At 44.6% G+C, this 14,876-nt stretch overlaps 2 protein-coding genes across 5 annotated transcripts in view; one reads left to right on the plus strand and one right to left on the minus strand.

Moving 5' to 3' along the window:
* Nucleotides 1-2,278: 2,278 nt before the first annotated feature.
* On the minus strand, nt 2,279-11,871 carry COPS4 (COP9 signalosome subunit 4). Of its 3 annotated transcripts, none has more exons than XM_086611838.1 (10): nt 11,749-11,871; nt 10,538-10,617; nt 9,617-9,768; nt 8,273-8,376; nt 6,981-7,134; nt 5,688-5,838; nt 5,112-5,303; nt 3,990-4,105; nt 3,540-3,624; nt 2,279-2,853 (listed from the first exon to the last, which is right to left on the minus strand). In XM_086611838.1, exons 1-10 carry the CDS (start codon nt 11,820-11,822, stop codon nt 2,720-2,722), a joined length of 1,242 nt encoding a protein of 413 aa, XP_086467964.1. In that variant the 5' UTR covers nt 11,823-11,871; the 3' UTR covers nt 2,279-2,719. The 3 variants fall into 3 exon arrangements, with proteins under 3 accessions (XP_086467964.1, XP_086467962.1, XP_086467963.1); XM_086611836.1 differs by having other exon boundaries at nt 5,112-5,282; nt 11,749-11,854; XM_086611837.1 differs by lacking the exons at nt 10,538-10,617; nt 11,749-11,871 and adding an exon at nt 10,317-10,529 and having other exon boundaries at nt 5,112-5,282.
* Nucleotides 11,872-12,357: 486 nt separating this feature from the next.
* Nucleotides 12,358-14,876, plus strand: part of LIN54 (lin-54 DREAM MuvB core complex component) — a 43,771-nt gene continuing 41,252 nt past the window's right edge. The window contains exon 1 of one of the 2 annotated variants that reach the window (XM_086612478.1): nt 12,358-12,366. The gene's annotated coding sequence lies outside the window, so the exon portion shown is untranslated. Of the gene's footprint in view, nt 12,367-12,957; nt 13,005-14,876 lie in introns of those variants that run through there. The other variant, XM_086612475.1, reaches the window with a different exon arrangement.

The following is a 14,876-nucleotide window of genomic DNA, read 5'->3' on the forward strand; positions in this document are numbered from 1 at the left end:
TGAAAGGAGAGGAAATTCTCAGCCAGTACCACTTTGAACAAGTAATTTCACTTGAAAATACGTGGCCAAACACTCTTCAGCCTTTAAAAGGAACACCATTTATGTTACCATTTTGCTCTTCCTTTTCTGATGCTGTTGGACTAAGATGTGCAAGAATACTTGCACAGTGAAGAATAAAGTTATAATTGGGTCTAAACTCACCTGACAGTTTCTTACTGAGTAGCAGTGGCAAGGTGCCTTGAAACAAGACACCTCTTTATGAACATTAACAAGTGTAACAAGTATAGCAAGTGTCCATGCTCTCTCTGTTCTTTCCTGTGTTAAAGAATTTGGTTTGACAGCAAGTACTTGCTGCTGTAAAATTACCTGAAAGAGTAGTGATGTGCTGCCACCTTGAGCCTGACATTCTGAAACCTTGTGAATTCCTTTGAGAGGTATTTGCCTTGTCATCCAACTCGGTTTTGTTTCTGTAAGCAGTTAAAGAATTGGAAAGTATGAAGTTGCTTGGATCCGAGGTATGCAGCTAGATATGCAATCCTGCGAATGGAGTTTGCAACAGAATAACAAAGCATAAAAGCCTCTGAAGACTCAAATGTTGTATCACGCCTTTTAAACATCAGCAGCAAAAATGGAAAAAGAGTAGCTAAGCCTATTAAAATTCTGTGAATTTTAAAATTCATATCACTAAATGTTGCACCTTTTTTTTTTAAAAAAAAAAGAAGTTACATAAGGTATTTATTAATAGTAAATAAAAAATTCTCAGGCTTCTATCTTTCCTATGCCAGTTCCAGTGCTAGGCAAACCCGTGTTTGTTTTTTGGTTGGGAAATAGTTGTTTCCCCTACAACTGTTGCTTTCATATTTAGATGGTTCTGAAATTGTTTTTTCTTCCAGATTGGAACAGTGGAATAAGTGAAACCTTGGCAATGACCATTTTGTTGCAACAGAGCTAAATTTTTGTTATTGCAAAACCACAAATTCGTCTCCTTGTAGGATTCAACAGGCAAGATGCTTGTGCATCCGACTTAACACCAAATCCTTACATAACTTAAGTTTCATGGGTCACTGAAGCACTCCAGGGAAAAAGAGAATGTAAATGAAGTCAAAACACAAGTGATAATTTGTGGATAAGCAAGGCAAACAATGAACCTGCTCTAAAGAAATGAGACAGGATGTCTGATCCTCTGTAGAATAGCTGTCAACCTGGTGGGTGATATTCCTGAGTCCCAAAACAACTGGCAAAGTAAGTTATGATAGTTCCCACTTGGTAGCATCCTTTAGTTTCCTAGCCTCCTGGCTTTTCTAAAAATCTAACCTAAATGCATAAACATGTTTTAAAAAAAAATAAAAATCAAGGCATTAGAGTTGTGGATTAAGCCAAAACCTTTGACTTGAGAAGACATCAATATCCTCCAGATTTTGACGCAAAAGACTAGGATGAACATAGACTGAAAACTCATTAATAGTATTATTACTTGACTGAAATTAAAAAGGAGCTAATATAATTCACATCAAAGTTGGAATTCCAACCTGAACAAGACCACCTCGAACTAAAACAACCTCTGGACAAGAACAGCTATTGATGAAACTCTGCCTTGGCTCTCCATCACCAGAAGAGCTCTCTGTGAAAACCTCTCCAACAAACTGCACAGTAAGATTCCTGTATCTGGCAGACCATAAGGATGGGTAGAGAGTGTCCAACTCCAGACCGATACACATCAGAAGGGTCACTTTGATCCTTCATTGCTGTGCATACAGATTTCAAGTGAATCCTGCTTACAACAACTAGGTAAAGGCGCCATGTGATATATCATTAACGTGCACAGCATTTTCCAGCCACTCATTTCAGGCAGTGTTTAATCTTCTATAGTGCAGAATCCCTACCTGTCAGTCTCTTGTTACACTTCCAGCTCCAAAAAACACTACAGATATTTTCATAAAATCACCAATTCATGCTGACCTAGAAAATAAAACAAAGAGCATGCTTGGTTTACCTTACCTGGCATGTGCTATGTTCTCACCACTTACTGTATCATTGCAACTAGCTCTTTTGGGAACACTGGTTTTACCCCATCTCTCAGCACAGATAACTGTGCCCTGCTGCACCAACGGAGAAGAAGGGTCAGTATTTCCTTCAGTAGAGATTTCAGACTTGAGTTTTAGAGAAGAAGGAAATTTTTCATTTAACATTTTCAGGGGCTGAAACTGACAATTCCAAAAATTCAACTTATTTTGAGTTAATGCTTAAGAAAAAAAAAAAAAAACAAACAAATCCCTGCAACACTTAAACCAAGGGGCTCATTCCAGCCTTTATTAGAATAATTACAAGTAAAAGAAACATGGCACTTGTATTTTCACCGCAGGACTAGTATATAGGAAGTAATGGGCTACAAAGCTACAGCAATACAGTGGAAAAAAATAAAATTAAATAAACCAAACCCAAAGCTTGCTGCAGACATTAGAGCTTCTTCTATGTGGGAACCACAGCCTTCAGGACAGTAGAGTGCAATGCAGAGGCAGCAACAGCATCTTTCTATGCTCAGAGAACTGAGGAGCTCTCACACCAAACATGGTATCACCTAATTGCGTCCTAAGCCAGAGTGAAAGCAGAAGGTGTGAAAATGAAGGTGGGTTATTCATTTGGTTCACAGTCCTACTCGGTTCCCTTCTTCCAGCAGAGCAGGCAGTTGATTGCCTCCATTCAGACAAGGGCTGCACAGTCACTGAGCCATCTGGGCCTCCATTGCCTGCGCTGTCCATTCTGGGGCTGTCTGACTTATCTTCTCCAACAGGTTGTTAACCTGGAAACACAGCGACTGAATCTGCTTGTCCCAAGTTGGCAAAGCTTCACGAGCTGAAAACAAACAGAAAAATTCATACAAAAGAAAGCAAATCTTAGCAATTCCCTAAGGAACTGGGAACTTTTGAATTTGCAAAAGCCTTTCCAACTGCAACCTTTTCTTCTAGCACTGCCCTCACCTAACTCAAGAGGAAGGCTTCCTTGCAGCTACATCATGATCATTTCTGATTTTGGCTGTCTGTTACAAGCCTAAACTTCTGCATTGCAAAGTAGAATTGAACAGAGAACTTCCTAGTGAACCTGGTCCTACAAGAAGACTGATGGAATAAATTCACACTTTCTTGTGGGAAAGCGAATGCTTTGGAATGCAACAGGCTGCCCGGGGAGGTGGTGGAGTCTCCATCCCTGGAGGTGTTTAAAAATTGTGTAGATTTGGTGTTGAGGAACATGGTTTAGGGACCCTGACAGTGCAGGGTGAACGGCTGGACTCGATGATCTTGAGGGTCTCTTCCAACCAGACGATTCTATGATTCTATGCATTAGAGGGACGGTGGGCGAAGCGTGGTCCGGCACTAAGGCAAACTGCCACCTCCTGGCCACAGCAAGACGTAGCAAGCTCACTTGCTACGGAATAATACAGAAAGTATTAAGAGAATTAATTTTCTTATCCTGTAAGGCAGCAAGTCAAAAAGCTCACTCTGAATGGTGCTAAAAAAATAAATTCCTGTGGTCAAACTTACTCTCAAAATGAACAATTCCGTCAATCTGATCAATGAATCCGTTCATGCGACCTTCAGTTATCATCTGAGAAGCTATCTTTTCTGCCTGAAATAATGAAGAGAGAAATGTTAGAGACTTCTTCCATTCTGAAAGAAGTAAAAAATCAGTAAGACTTCATAGTCCTTGTGGGTTTTTCAACATCTCCCCCTGTTTTGGGGGAACCTACATACAACACTAATTACGAAATGATTAGATATACATCTAGTTAGCGCCATCTAACTCCGCTATTGTTCATTCCACATCATGTACCTTTCCTTCTCGTAAGACGTGCCAGATGTTTAACCTTCCTCAAAATACGGAATATTTAATTATTTCCTAATATTGAACTAATTTTCCTAATATTTACCACAGCTATTTTCGCACATCTCTGATGCTCCTCGTTTTCACAAAGAAATGTAGAAAACTGATACCTTAGCTGCAGGGATCTCTAGTAACGCTCCAAGCTCTTCAAAAGTGATGTTGTTGTAAAGTTTGCTTGCAGATAGTAAATTGTGTTCAATAACAGCTCTGTCCAGGATACTGGAACCTTAGGGGTTAGATAAAATCCATTACTATAAGATTGAAATACTTGGTTTATACCGTAGAGCTGATGGAAAGGGCTTTTTTCCCCCATGGGTTACAAGTGCAGAAGGTCCAGATGCATCTGCCTTGCATCAGCATTAACGCTACGCAGAAGAAAGTGAATAAAAAGACAAGGATGTCACGGGGTTGATTTTAAGAAAGGTAGCTTAAACCCTTTTATTTAATTTCTAGAATAATCAAGTGGAGCCCTTGGGTTTGCTACAAGACTCAACTACTGAACTGAGGGAGTTTGACCTCCTCTGATCAGCTCCTAGCTTACCAAATGGAAAGATCATTGCTACTTTTTTTGTTCATTACAGCTCTTAGGGGTACAGTTAACCTCTCTCTTATTGTGCTTGTACAGTGATAAACCTCATCTAGTTTCTCTCTTCTTGGTTTAACAATTTAACTCATTTGCCCCTTAAGCTCTAGTTGAAGATAAGCACATTATTAAACATTCCTTAACTTACATAGACAAACAGTACAGGTTATAAATAAACAAACTGAGCCAAGGAAAGGACTGCAGCTTATTGTTAGCAAGTACCTTTAACCAGTTTTCACTTCACACGCAGTTGTTAATTTGTCCTTCATCAACAAGTACTGTTCATTAGCAAGGTTTCCTGATTAAGAGGTACTTGTATTTCATGTATTCTTCCACTGCAATATTCTTATTTAGAAAATCGAGATCAGTGTGTTTAGGGTTCCACGGAAGCCATTACTTCACATTCTCAGTGTTCAGAGGTTTCAGGAAGAACACAGACCATTCACATGCATGTCATATGTTTCTAGGCATCCTGTTTATAACAGTGCCTTAGAACTGGAGAAGCTCAAAAGGACAGAGACTCAAAGTATGAGGCAAGGTTATATAAGCAATACTAAATTCTTCTCCATCACACTTCTTGACTGCATTGAGCAAATCTAACTCCTGTGGATGAACAACTAGCATTACGAGGCTTTCGAGAAACACATACCATCAGCTGTAGTTGCTTTCTGGTGAGGCATTAGCATAGCTGCAAACTCTTGCAGTTGATTTCCACGGATAATTCTGTCAAGATACATTTTTTCCAAGATCCCATAGGCTGCAAGCTGCTGGCATCTCTCATCCTTGAAGAGTGTAGCAAGCATGCGAGAACGCTGTTGTCCTAGGAGGGTCAAGAAGAATCCTCATAAACAATCACCAAATCATTGAATATTTAGAGGTAAACAACAGAAAGTTATGATCTTTTTTTCCTCGATACATGCAATTAACCAACAAAGCTCTACCAAAGAAGAAACTCGGTTGTGTTCAGTTCCAAAACAGTGTTTGCCACTGATTATCTTCTGCATCTTTAGCCAAAACGCCACCTTATCACTGGCAAAGACACAGACGTAATACAGCTCTGAGTTAACAGTATGCCAACGGGTAATTCTGACACCGTGTTCACAACTTTGGATTCCTCACCAAATCCTAGTGAGAAGATCCCTCCCTACAAGGAATGCAATTTGCTTCGGGGGATAGGAAATACCAGTGTTGGATCTTTCCCACAAAAACGTAACGTGTATTTTACCTGCTGATGCCAAAATAGTACAATGCAAAGCATGCTTCAATGCCTCCAGCCGCTCAGTTTCATGTACTATGCTCTTATAGGAGAGCTCATTGTATCTTTGGGCAGCCTCGATGAACTTTCTTCTGTAATCAAGAACTCGAGCGTAGCAAACCTAGACAGAAAGTACATCTCAGAGAAATGAAACTAACAGGGGTGGCTTTAAAATATACATGTGTATAAACTGCCACACTATCAAGTGACAGCTCCCATAAATACTGGTGTACTGCAGCCTAGAGATATCTGTGTCTTCCAACGATTATCTTGACTTGTAAAGCTGTTGGTAAAGTATCATGGAGAGCAACTAAAAGGGCATTTTCCACTGCTACTCACACGCTGAACATTGCAAATGTCTAAACATCAGAAACTAAGTAAACCAAATATTGTACAACTGATATTGTACTTACAGAAGCTTCCCCTTCACTACTGCCGTTGACAGCTAGCACTTAGGTAGCAATTTATGTTTCCAGTGTTTGCTTTTCCCTTTCAGAGCTGTAACAGCATCTGGTATTTCTTCTTTCCCTTCCTTTTGTGCTTTCCTAATGCTTACAGAAAACATTTACACTTCCAACTGAGTGCACGATTTAAAACATAGCACGGAGGGTTTTCCCATGGTTGGGAAAGCCAACAAAAACCCAAAACCATCACACTCTGAGTTACACCTCACAGCACATCTGGTTTAGGTTGTAGAATTTTAAACACAGCCACACTTGATTGGTACTGCCATACTATAGTTATCACTGCTCATACCAGTTACTAAAATGGTTTGATGAACTAGTGTAGGAACAATGTACACAGTAAACCCAGAAATAAGCAGAAAGGCCAGCAGTTACTTTACTGAGACTGAGACTCATAGCTACGTTTATGGATAGGACTTACTATTTAACTACTAGGGAGGATGGGACATGACTTCCACTGTCCCTAATATAGGATGTGATTTTTTTTCCCCCTCTTCAATTTACAGACAAAGGTGGAGATGATATTTTCAACAATCTTTCAAATGTTTTGAAGCCTAAGTTTTATTTTCAATCAGTAAAGCTCGCAATTAAGGAACCTTCGTAGACTTATCTCCAAATCACAAGGAATGAGCTGTTTAATTATTGCTAAGACGTGGCTCTCGAGATCCCAAAACCATTTAGATGCTTTTCCCTTTGTCTGTTTTCTCATTGTGAAAGTTTTAGTGGCATTGCATAAAAACACCTCAATGTGGAATCTTCTCTCTTTTGAAAGAGAAAGCAATAAATCAAGTTAGACAACCTTATAATGGATTTGCAGCTGTTCGTTAGTTGATTCATTCTGAAGCAGGGAAGCTCGATTAATATAAGCTTCTGCTTGAACTGGGTCATCATCCTCCAGATACAGCCTGGCAATTTTCAGGTAGGTCTCCAGTTTATAATCTACATTGTATTGTCTGTAGAAAAACAGAAAAGCAAGTGCTCAGATTTGCTCCACAACTAACCTTGCTCTTAGCTGTTCTAAACACACGATTCTTAAGCATTTGGCAACATTTGCTTTCCCTGCTTTCTTCCTCCCTAACAGCAAAATTAGTGCTCTCTGTTCAGGGTAAGGAAATTTGAGATGAATGCCAATACAGAACTGGCTCCTACAAACACCAGGTAGAAATAATGCTGTCCACTAAGACACAAATGTACATTCTAATAACCTGGTTTTATAGTGGATTGAAAGTATGCCATAAGTGGTGAGCCATTTGAGTTAAGAAGCAAACTTGCAGTGGAATAAATAAGTGCTAAATAGCAAAAGCAGCCTTCCAGCACTTCCAGCCTTCCAGGGGGCCTACAGGAAAGCTGGAGAGGGACTTTTTACAAGGGCATGTAGTGACAGGACAAGGGGAAATGGCTTTAAACTGAAAGAGGGGAGATTTAGATTAGATATAAGGAAGAAATTTTTCACTCTGAGGGTGGTGAGGCACTGGAACAGATTGCCCAGAGAAGCCGTAGATGCCCCATCCCTGGAATTGTTCAACGCCAGGCTGGATGAGGCTTTGGGCAACCTGGTGTAGTGGAGGGTGTCCCTGCCCATGGCAGGGGGGTTGGAACTAGATGATCTTTGAGGTCCCTTCCAACCCAAACCATTCTATGATTCTAAAATCTACAGCAATTCCTTCTACATACATACAGAGAAAGAGGATAGAAAGGACAGTCAGAGAAAACCCCTCAAAAAACCTCAACTATCCAATTTCTAAGTATGTCTTAATTTTGAATTGTAAAGGTGAACACATGGTAGAACTGCCACCTCTCAAGAATCTTTCAACAACCTTAGCATTTTTGTAAAATACTATCAAAAGGGCTGTTTATCAACAAGATTAATAAACAGTGCAAAACTTCTGGTACAGTATTTTGACCCACTAAACTGTTACTGTAATGTACAGTCATCAAGCTATATTTTTGGCATCTTGCAGTAGTTCTGGCTTGAACTACTGAAACTCTGGGAAAATAAGCAGCCCCAGAATTCTCACTCACTGGTCTAGTTAAGTACAAAGGCAGCAAGTATATTTAACACTACAGAACTGTGTCTAGCACAGTACTTACTTTTGCCCTGTTTCTAAAGGGATCCCCACCAATACTTGTGCTGCATTTCTCCAGTCTTCTTCTTTCTCATAGATTGATGCAAGATGTTGCCTTATTGAAGCGACCTAAACAATAAAATCAATAGCAAACACTATAAAGGTTGAATGGTTCTGTATTAACTTCTACAGTATTTGTTCTTCATTTCACAAAACCCCTCAACCAATGCCCCAGCTTCACAGACAACGGCAATCTGCACGCATGCAACTCCTCCCACATGAGGAGTCCTATGTGAGACTTCTGCATCAAGCTTTAATACCAAGCTTTTTCAATAGGAGTGCTGATTTGAAGCATTTCCACTTAAGCTTCTGACAAGATAAATGGAGTTTATCTTCAGGGAGCGATAAGTAGTAACCTTTTATAAAGCTTTTGAAAAGACAAAACAAGGGTTTTGAGAACTGGAACACCAAGACTCACAAGCCGTTTCTTGCATTTATACCTCATATCACGCCTGTGAGAAATGAACGAGGTGAACTATGATTAGATACTAATGCAGAAACTTCTACTTTGTAGAGCAGCCATCAGCAGGTAAAATATCAGTGCTTACAATCTGGGTTTTGTAAGCAGAAGTGTGGTTAAAAAAAATCATCTGATGTCTTGGATTTAATTTATGCGTAATCATTATAACATCTAGGCAAGCATGTTCAGTTAAGACTTAGAGTAAAAACTGCTCAAAAAGACAAAAGAGAAGCAAATACAAATCATGACAGAAACTGCCTTGCTTTTCTTCTCACGTACGAGATCCTAAAGGCTTTTTATATACGTTTGCTCTAAGAACTCTGAAATGATGGTGAATACTCATACAGCAAAAGCAAGAACTGAGTTGAAAAAGAACTGCAGCACATTCAGTAGTTATCTAGAACGGAGATTTCAAGACAACTTTTTTTCCTGGTAAAATGATTACGGCTAAAACACACACATATTTTTTTTGAAACAAAAGCTATTTGTCAAGATGCTTCTCTCTTTACATCACCTGTCTGTTCCACTAGTTGGTTAAAATGCAATACAGTGAGCACCAGTCTGCCTCTCAACAGTACCTCCAGTAGCTCAAGAATTGTTTCATTGTAAGAAGCCATTTTCTGGTAGCAGAGCAATTACATGCCCAGCATCACGATGAAGAGACAGTCTGTATTCTTTGCACGTTCCTAAATACTCTCTGAATTTAGCTCGGGTTTTGCATGTATAAGAATAAAAACTTGGACTCTGTTTCGAACAGCTTTTTCAAAGACTTAAAATAGTCAGCACATAAGGAGAAAAAGAATAAAGCCAAGCCTGCAAACCAAAACCGCCTCATCATTGATCTCTCACCTGCTCTTCAAATGAAATAACTCTAGGCTGTATCTTTTCCAAAGTGAAGTGGTAAATTTCTTTGGCCGTGCTGTCAGGAAGACTTGGAAGATGTGTACAGAAGTCTGTCAGTAGCTGACGTGAGATCACTAGACTGACATTCTCGTTCACCACTGGTTCAGAGACCCATGGAAGAAAAACACAAGATGGATGCAATGCTTGTCAGTGCCTTCACTGTAAGTGATCATTTATATTAAATTTGAATATTTCAAGCTTTTTAAATCTGTATCCAAGTGAATGAGGGTTTTTTTGTTGTTAAAAGGTGAATTTTTTTCGTCTCAGAAACAGTTTGTTTACACTAGGGATCACCAGAGTTCTAACCTCTGACAGATAATAATGAACTTCTCACTTTGATTTACAGTTTAGAAAGACATTTCATTTTGAATCACTGCTCTCATTTGCTGAAACATCTCGGACAAAGTAAACCTTTAGGCTAAATTTCAATAAGTTTATACTCAACTTAGAAAAATTACAACAGGTATAATTTATAGAGGTATTCAATAAGCCAAACATTCAATACAACACTAAAAAACTCTAACCACTTCTTCTGACAGTTTTCACACTAAGTTGAAATGGCGGAAGAAGGGGGTTGTTAGTTTAAATACCACTTGGCATCCAGTATCAATTTTAGCATTCAACAGCGATTACTTTATGTTTTCACCTTCTGACACCATCACGCTGACAGGTTGCAAAGTTACAAGTCCATTTTCCCTTAACTTCTGAACGTGGCAGTAACGGTCCACCTCTTCTAGTTGTGTCTGAGTTCCAACAGGACAAAAATATCACGTATTTACGTAGCCTGACGCAGAGCTAACAAATATGCAATCCCACAGACCTCCGGCCTTCACTCAGTGTGCAACCAATTGTACCAGATGCACTTACTTGCTTCTACAAAAGCTTTCAAAGCTTCAAGTTGTTCCACGCCTGACAGCTGAATGGCTTTTTCCAATATTTGACGGTATCTGTCCACGGATTAAAAAAAAAAAAAAAATTAAAAACATCACTCATAGGGCACATTTCTTAGCATCTTTCTATATCTTTGAAGTCGCAATTATCCAAAGTGTTTGTGCTTAAACGTCAGGAACATTCTTCTGGAATTGGCATCTGGCTTTTCAAATCCTAGGACTAGATTCTCAGACAACATAGCTCACCATTTTGTTATCTGCAAATATACGTGCAATTTTAAAGGTTAAAAAAAACCAACAATCATGTCCCTAGAATAGTGCACAGAAAAAGTAATGAAAACTATATCACTGGTGTATTAAGATAGTAAAGTTAGTCAAATGTTCAAAACGCCATATTCAATGAGAATGAGAAACAGTGTTGGGAGTGGGAGGTAAGTAGCATGTTACGGCCAGTTGACACAAACACAAGCTCAGACTATGCATTTTAAAGAGTCTAATCCTGCAAAAAGAGCAACTCCAGTTTTCATGCTTCATAAAGCTAATCAAATGTCACCGAGGCCACAACCTCAGCGCGTGCAATACTGATGAAGTACTACATTCATGCCGAAGCCGTGTTTTGAGGGGAACGTTTCCAAGTTTTTACACAAAACTCCTAAAAGTGACGAAATCCCTCTACAAAATAAGCAACGGGACAGGGACTCGAAGAGTTTCAGTCGACTGATGGACATCTGACTGAATCCCCGGGGGACAGAAAATCTGTGTGCCACACCGCACTGCGAGTAGCTCAAACCCCAAGGTTTGCCATCCAAAACACCCACCTAACGAAAATATTAACAATAATAACGTAGTTACTGACATATCAAGATAGCAATTTCGCGCAGCCGACGGGCAGGCAGTCCAACTCTGAGGGGCGGCGGGCAGAAGGGCTAAGGCCCCGCGCGGGAGCCTGCACAAGGACACCGCCGGCACAGAGCAAGCCGCCGTTAGAAACGCAAAATAAATTTAAAATGACAGAAACATGCGGTGAAATCTTTCTCTTTTTTATTTAAAGAACCGCGGCCGCTGGGCAAGAGAGCGCCCAGGGCGCGGCAGCCTCCCACGCCCCCCCCCCCCCCCCGCAGCACCCGTAACCCCAGCGGCCCCCCACCCGCCTCGCCCCGCCATGGCACCCGCTTGCCCGCCACTCACTTGCCCGCCAGGTCTTTGTGAGAGCCGCTGGAGTTCATTAGCTGCGCCAGGTCCTGCCTCACCACGGCCGCCATCTTCGCCGCCCCGCCGCCGTCCTCGTCGCCCGCCGCAGACCTCCTCCTACCATAGAGCCGCGCCGCCGGCGGGCTAGAGGGGCCGCCGCGCGGCGCGCTCGCGTGGCGGAGACCGGGCGGGCAGAGCCCGGCCGCGGGGATGAAGCTCGGGCGACCCCCGCGCACGCCTCCTCCCGGGGCCGCGGGGCGGCACGTAAAGAGAGATATATAACGTATATAACCGCGCGCGGGCCCGGGCGTGAGTCGGAGGCCTCAACGCGCAGCACGCCTAGGTCCGCCTTCCGTGGCGCGCTCGGTCCCGGAAGCAGGCGGCCCGGGCGGCGCGGCGCAGTATTATGGGATGCGGCGGGGGAATGGCGCGGGGCGCGTGATTTTGAACAAACACGGCGGCTTCATCGCGGGCGCTGTCCGCCGCCGCGGCCGCCAGGCGCCGTAGCGGAGGGGAGGGGGCCGGCGGCGGCCCGGGCGCGGAGGGCGTGCGGCGGCGGCAGCAGCATCGGTAGCGGCGGCGGAGGAGGAAGAAGACCGCCCGCCCGCCCGCCCGGTGAGTGCGAGGGGCGGGAAAGCAGTGGCGGGAGGACGAAGAAGGGGGTGCGGGTGCGGCCCTGCTGCTGGCGGGGAGCGACGGAGCCCGGGAGGGAGCAGCGGGGTACTGACAGCCGCCTCCCGCCGGGAAGGCACAGGCCCGGCCCCGCCGGGAGCGCTCCCCGCGGTGGGGCGGGCACTGGGGCGGCCCCACCGACCTCCGCGGGCTTGTGGGCACAGCTGTCCCGGTCTCTCTTCCGCCGCGGGGCATGCCCGCTCGGCGGGTCTCTTCACCGCTGGTCGCCGAGATCAGTGGCGCTCGTACCCGCGGCGGAGTAGCGGGGTTAAAACGGACCCGGGGGGCTGGCGGCGAGGCTGCCTCCTCGGACTGGGGGTCCGTGCGGCGCTGCCGCCGCCCCCTATCCCTGCCGGTCCGGAAGCGGTTGGGGTTTGGCGGCGGGTTGGCCCGGGGGGAGGGCACCCCGCGGGCGGCGGCGGCGGGGCGGGGCGGCGCGGCGCGGCGGGGGCAGGTGCGGCGGGGGCGGGCCGCGGGGGGCGGCGGTGACGGGGTGAAAATGGCGGATCTTTCGAAATACGGTGGCGGCCGCTGACGGAGCCCGGCGCCTCCCGGCTGCCCCCGCGCCGCTCGCGGGTGAGGTGAGGCCCCGGGGGCGCGCACGGAGAACGGTGGCGGCGGGGAACGGGCGGCCGTTGCCGGCGTCGAGCGATGCCAGCGGTCGCGGCCGCCCGGGCTCGCTTCGCTGGGCCTGGGCCGGCGGGGCCCGAGAGCGGCTGGCCCCGAGGGCTCCCCACCGCCCGCGCGGTGTCCCGTGGGCCGCAGGAGGCGGCGGTGGGACGCGGCGGCGGCTGCCTTAGGCCCGGGGCCGCTGTCCTCGCCAGACTTGCCGGTGCGGGCCGCCGGAGGGGACCGGGCTGCCCCCGGGGGACCTGCCGGGGCCGCGCCGGACTTGGTCCGGGGTGAGGACATCCTGCCTTTGTCCGCGGGGATGCTCGCTCCAGCTCTGACCCGCGGAGCGGGGTGCGGTGGAAACGGCGTCGGGAGCTTTCTGCACTTCCTTAACTCACCCGGACGGGAGGGTGTACCTGTGCTTCCAGGGGGCTGCTGCACGGCCCTGCACAGCCCTCCAGTTCGAAGGGAATTCAGCTGGACTGTCTTTTGCCATAGCTCCAGCCTCTCTCTTCGTTGCTCTTGCTTGTTACGAGAGAACTGGGGCTCTGGCCTCTGCCCTTTCCTTAGTCACCTAAAGCACCCTTCACTTTCTCATTCGCGCAAAGAGGCCGTCTCCGAATTCTTAAATGTCCAGAGATCCCTCCCACACCAAAGGTGCCAGGAGGGAAAACCTTGGCTGGTTCTCACTAGCCCTTTGCTGTCTAGTGCCATCGGTGTTCAGAACATGTTACTAATTATTAGTGGCCTTGACTTTGAAGCACTTCGTGTACTAATTATATAATGTTTGGTATGGAGGTTTTGAGTTCTGGAAAGCACTGCGGCATTGAGAGCGTGTGAAATTGTCCACTGGAACACAGTGTGAACAGGAGGAAAGGTCTTGGACTTAAGATTTCAAGTGAGGGAAGAACCGATGTTTAAGTGATCTTTCATTAGGTTCATCCTTCTGAGTGGTTGCTTAGAATATATTAGTTATTGTGGAAAATACTGAACGTAGAAAAACAGTTCAGAATATTCTTTGCAATGTTTACATAAAGCTGGCAATAACAGGCAGTGCCTTGTGAGTGTGGCTAGTGTATGCACAACAGCTTTTTCACTTACTGGAGGCAAGGAAAATAGTGGGTTATCAGCTGAGAATGTTTCTTCTGTCAGGGGAATCCTTTAGTGAAATAAAATGCATTAGACCTGTCTTTTTTTATTCCCCGAGTCATCTGGTTTACATGTGCATCAGCAAGCAGTAACTGTTGGTTACGTGCTGTGTACAGACTTGTATCAACCTGAAGTCTGGCTTGGACAGTAAGTTAGAAAATAAAGCCCAGCTTCTGTAATGGGTTAAAAAAGGTACTTCACGCTTGTTGTAATGCAGTCAGTTTCAAAAGTTTGTTACGCCAGGTTGATTGTTCAGCTTATGTATCAATAACTATCTGCTGTTGTTTGGTTTGCTTATACTCTGTGATGTCCAAGCTCAGATAATTTGTAACTGAATTCTCTGAATGGTTCAACTAGAATTCTCAAAAAAACCCCATGAACTTGTTTCAGATTGAGTATCTGCTAACCACAGGTAGATTTAAAGTGTGATGATGAAGAGTGCTGTCAGAGTTCAGCCTTGGAGACATAGTTATGTCATACACTGGGATATCTTTTAGGTTTTGAAAAGCAGTCAAAGCCCCTTAGATTCTTTTCCCTTACACTTGTTTGAAAAAATACTTCGGGAGTGGGGGGAAGTAAGGTAGTTTTGAGGGGGTGTGTTTTAGTTTCTGCTTCAGCAACAAACTGCTTCGTTATCTGTCACTTGGTCTGCTTGTGCTTCTATTCCCTTCCTGTGCTATAGATAGAGGTAG

This window comes from Tauraco erythrolophus, chromosome 5 (genome assembly GCF_009769465.1).
Source record: "Tauraco erythrolophus isolate bTauEry1 chromosome 5, bTauEry1.pri, whole genome shotgun sequence".
Classification (NCBI taxonomy): domain Eukaryota; kingdom Metazoa; phylum Chordata; class Aves; order Musophagiformes; family Musophagidae; genus Tauraco; species Tauraco erythrolophus.

What these genes read in the sequence shown, in the direction of transcription:
- COPS4 (XM_086611838.1), bottom strand. Translation starts at nt 11,822, where the DNA reads ATGGCGGCCGTGGTGAGGCAGGACCTGGCGCAGCTAATGAACTCCAGC. An exon ending in TACTATTTTGGCATCAGCAG is followed by an intron (nt 5,304 to 5,687) that starts GTAAAATACACG and finishes ATTGTTTATGAG; the next exon opens with GATTCTTCTTGACCCTCCTA. An exon ending in CGGAATTGTTCATTTTGAGA is followed by an intron (nt 2,854 to 3,539) that starts GTAAGTTTGACC and finishes GTTTGTTTTCAG; the next exon opens with CTCGTGAAGCTTTGCCAACT.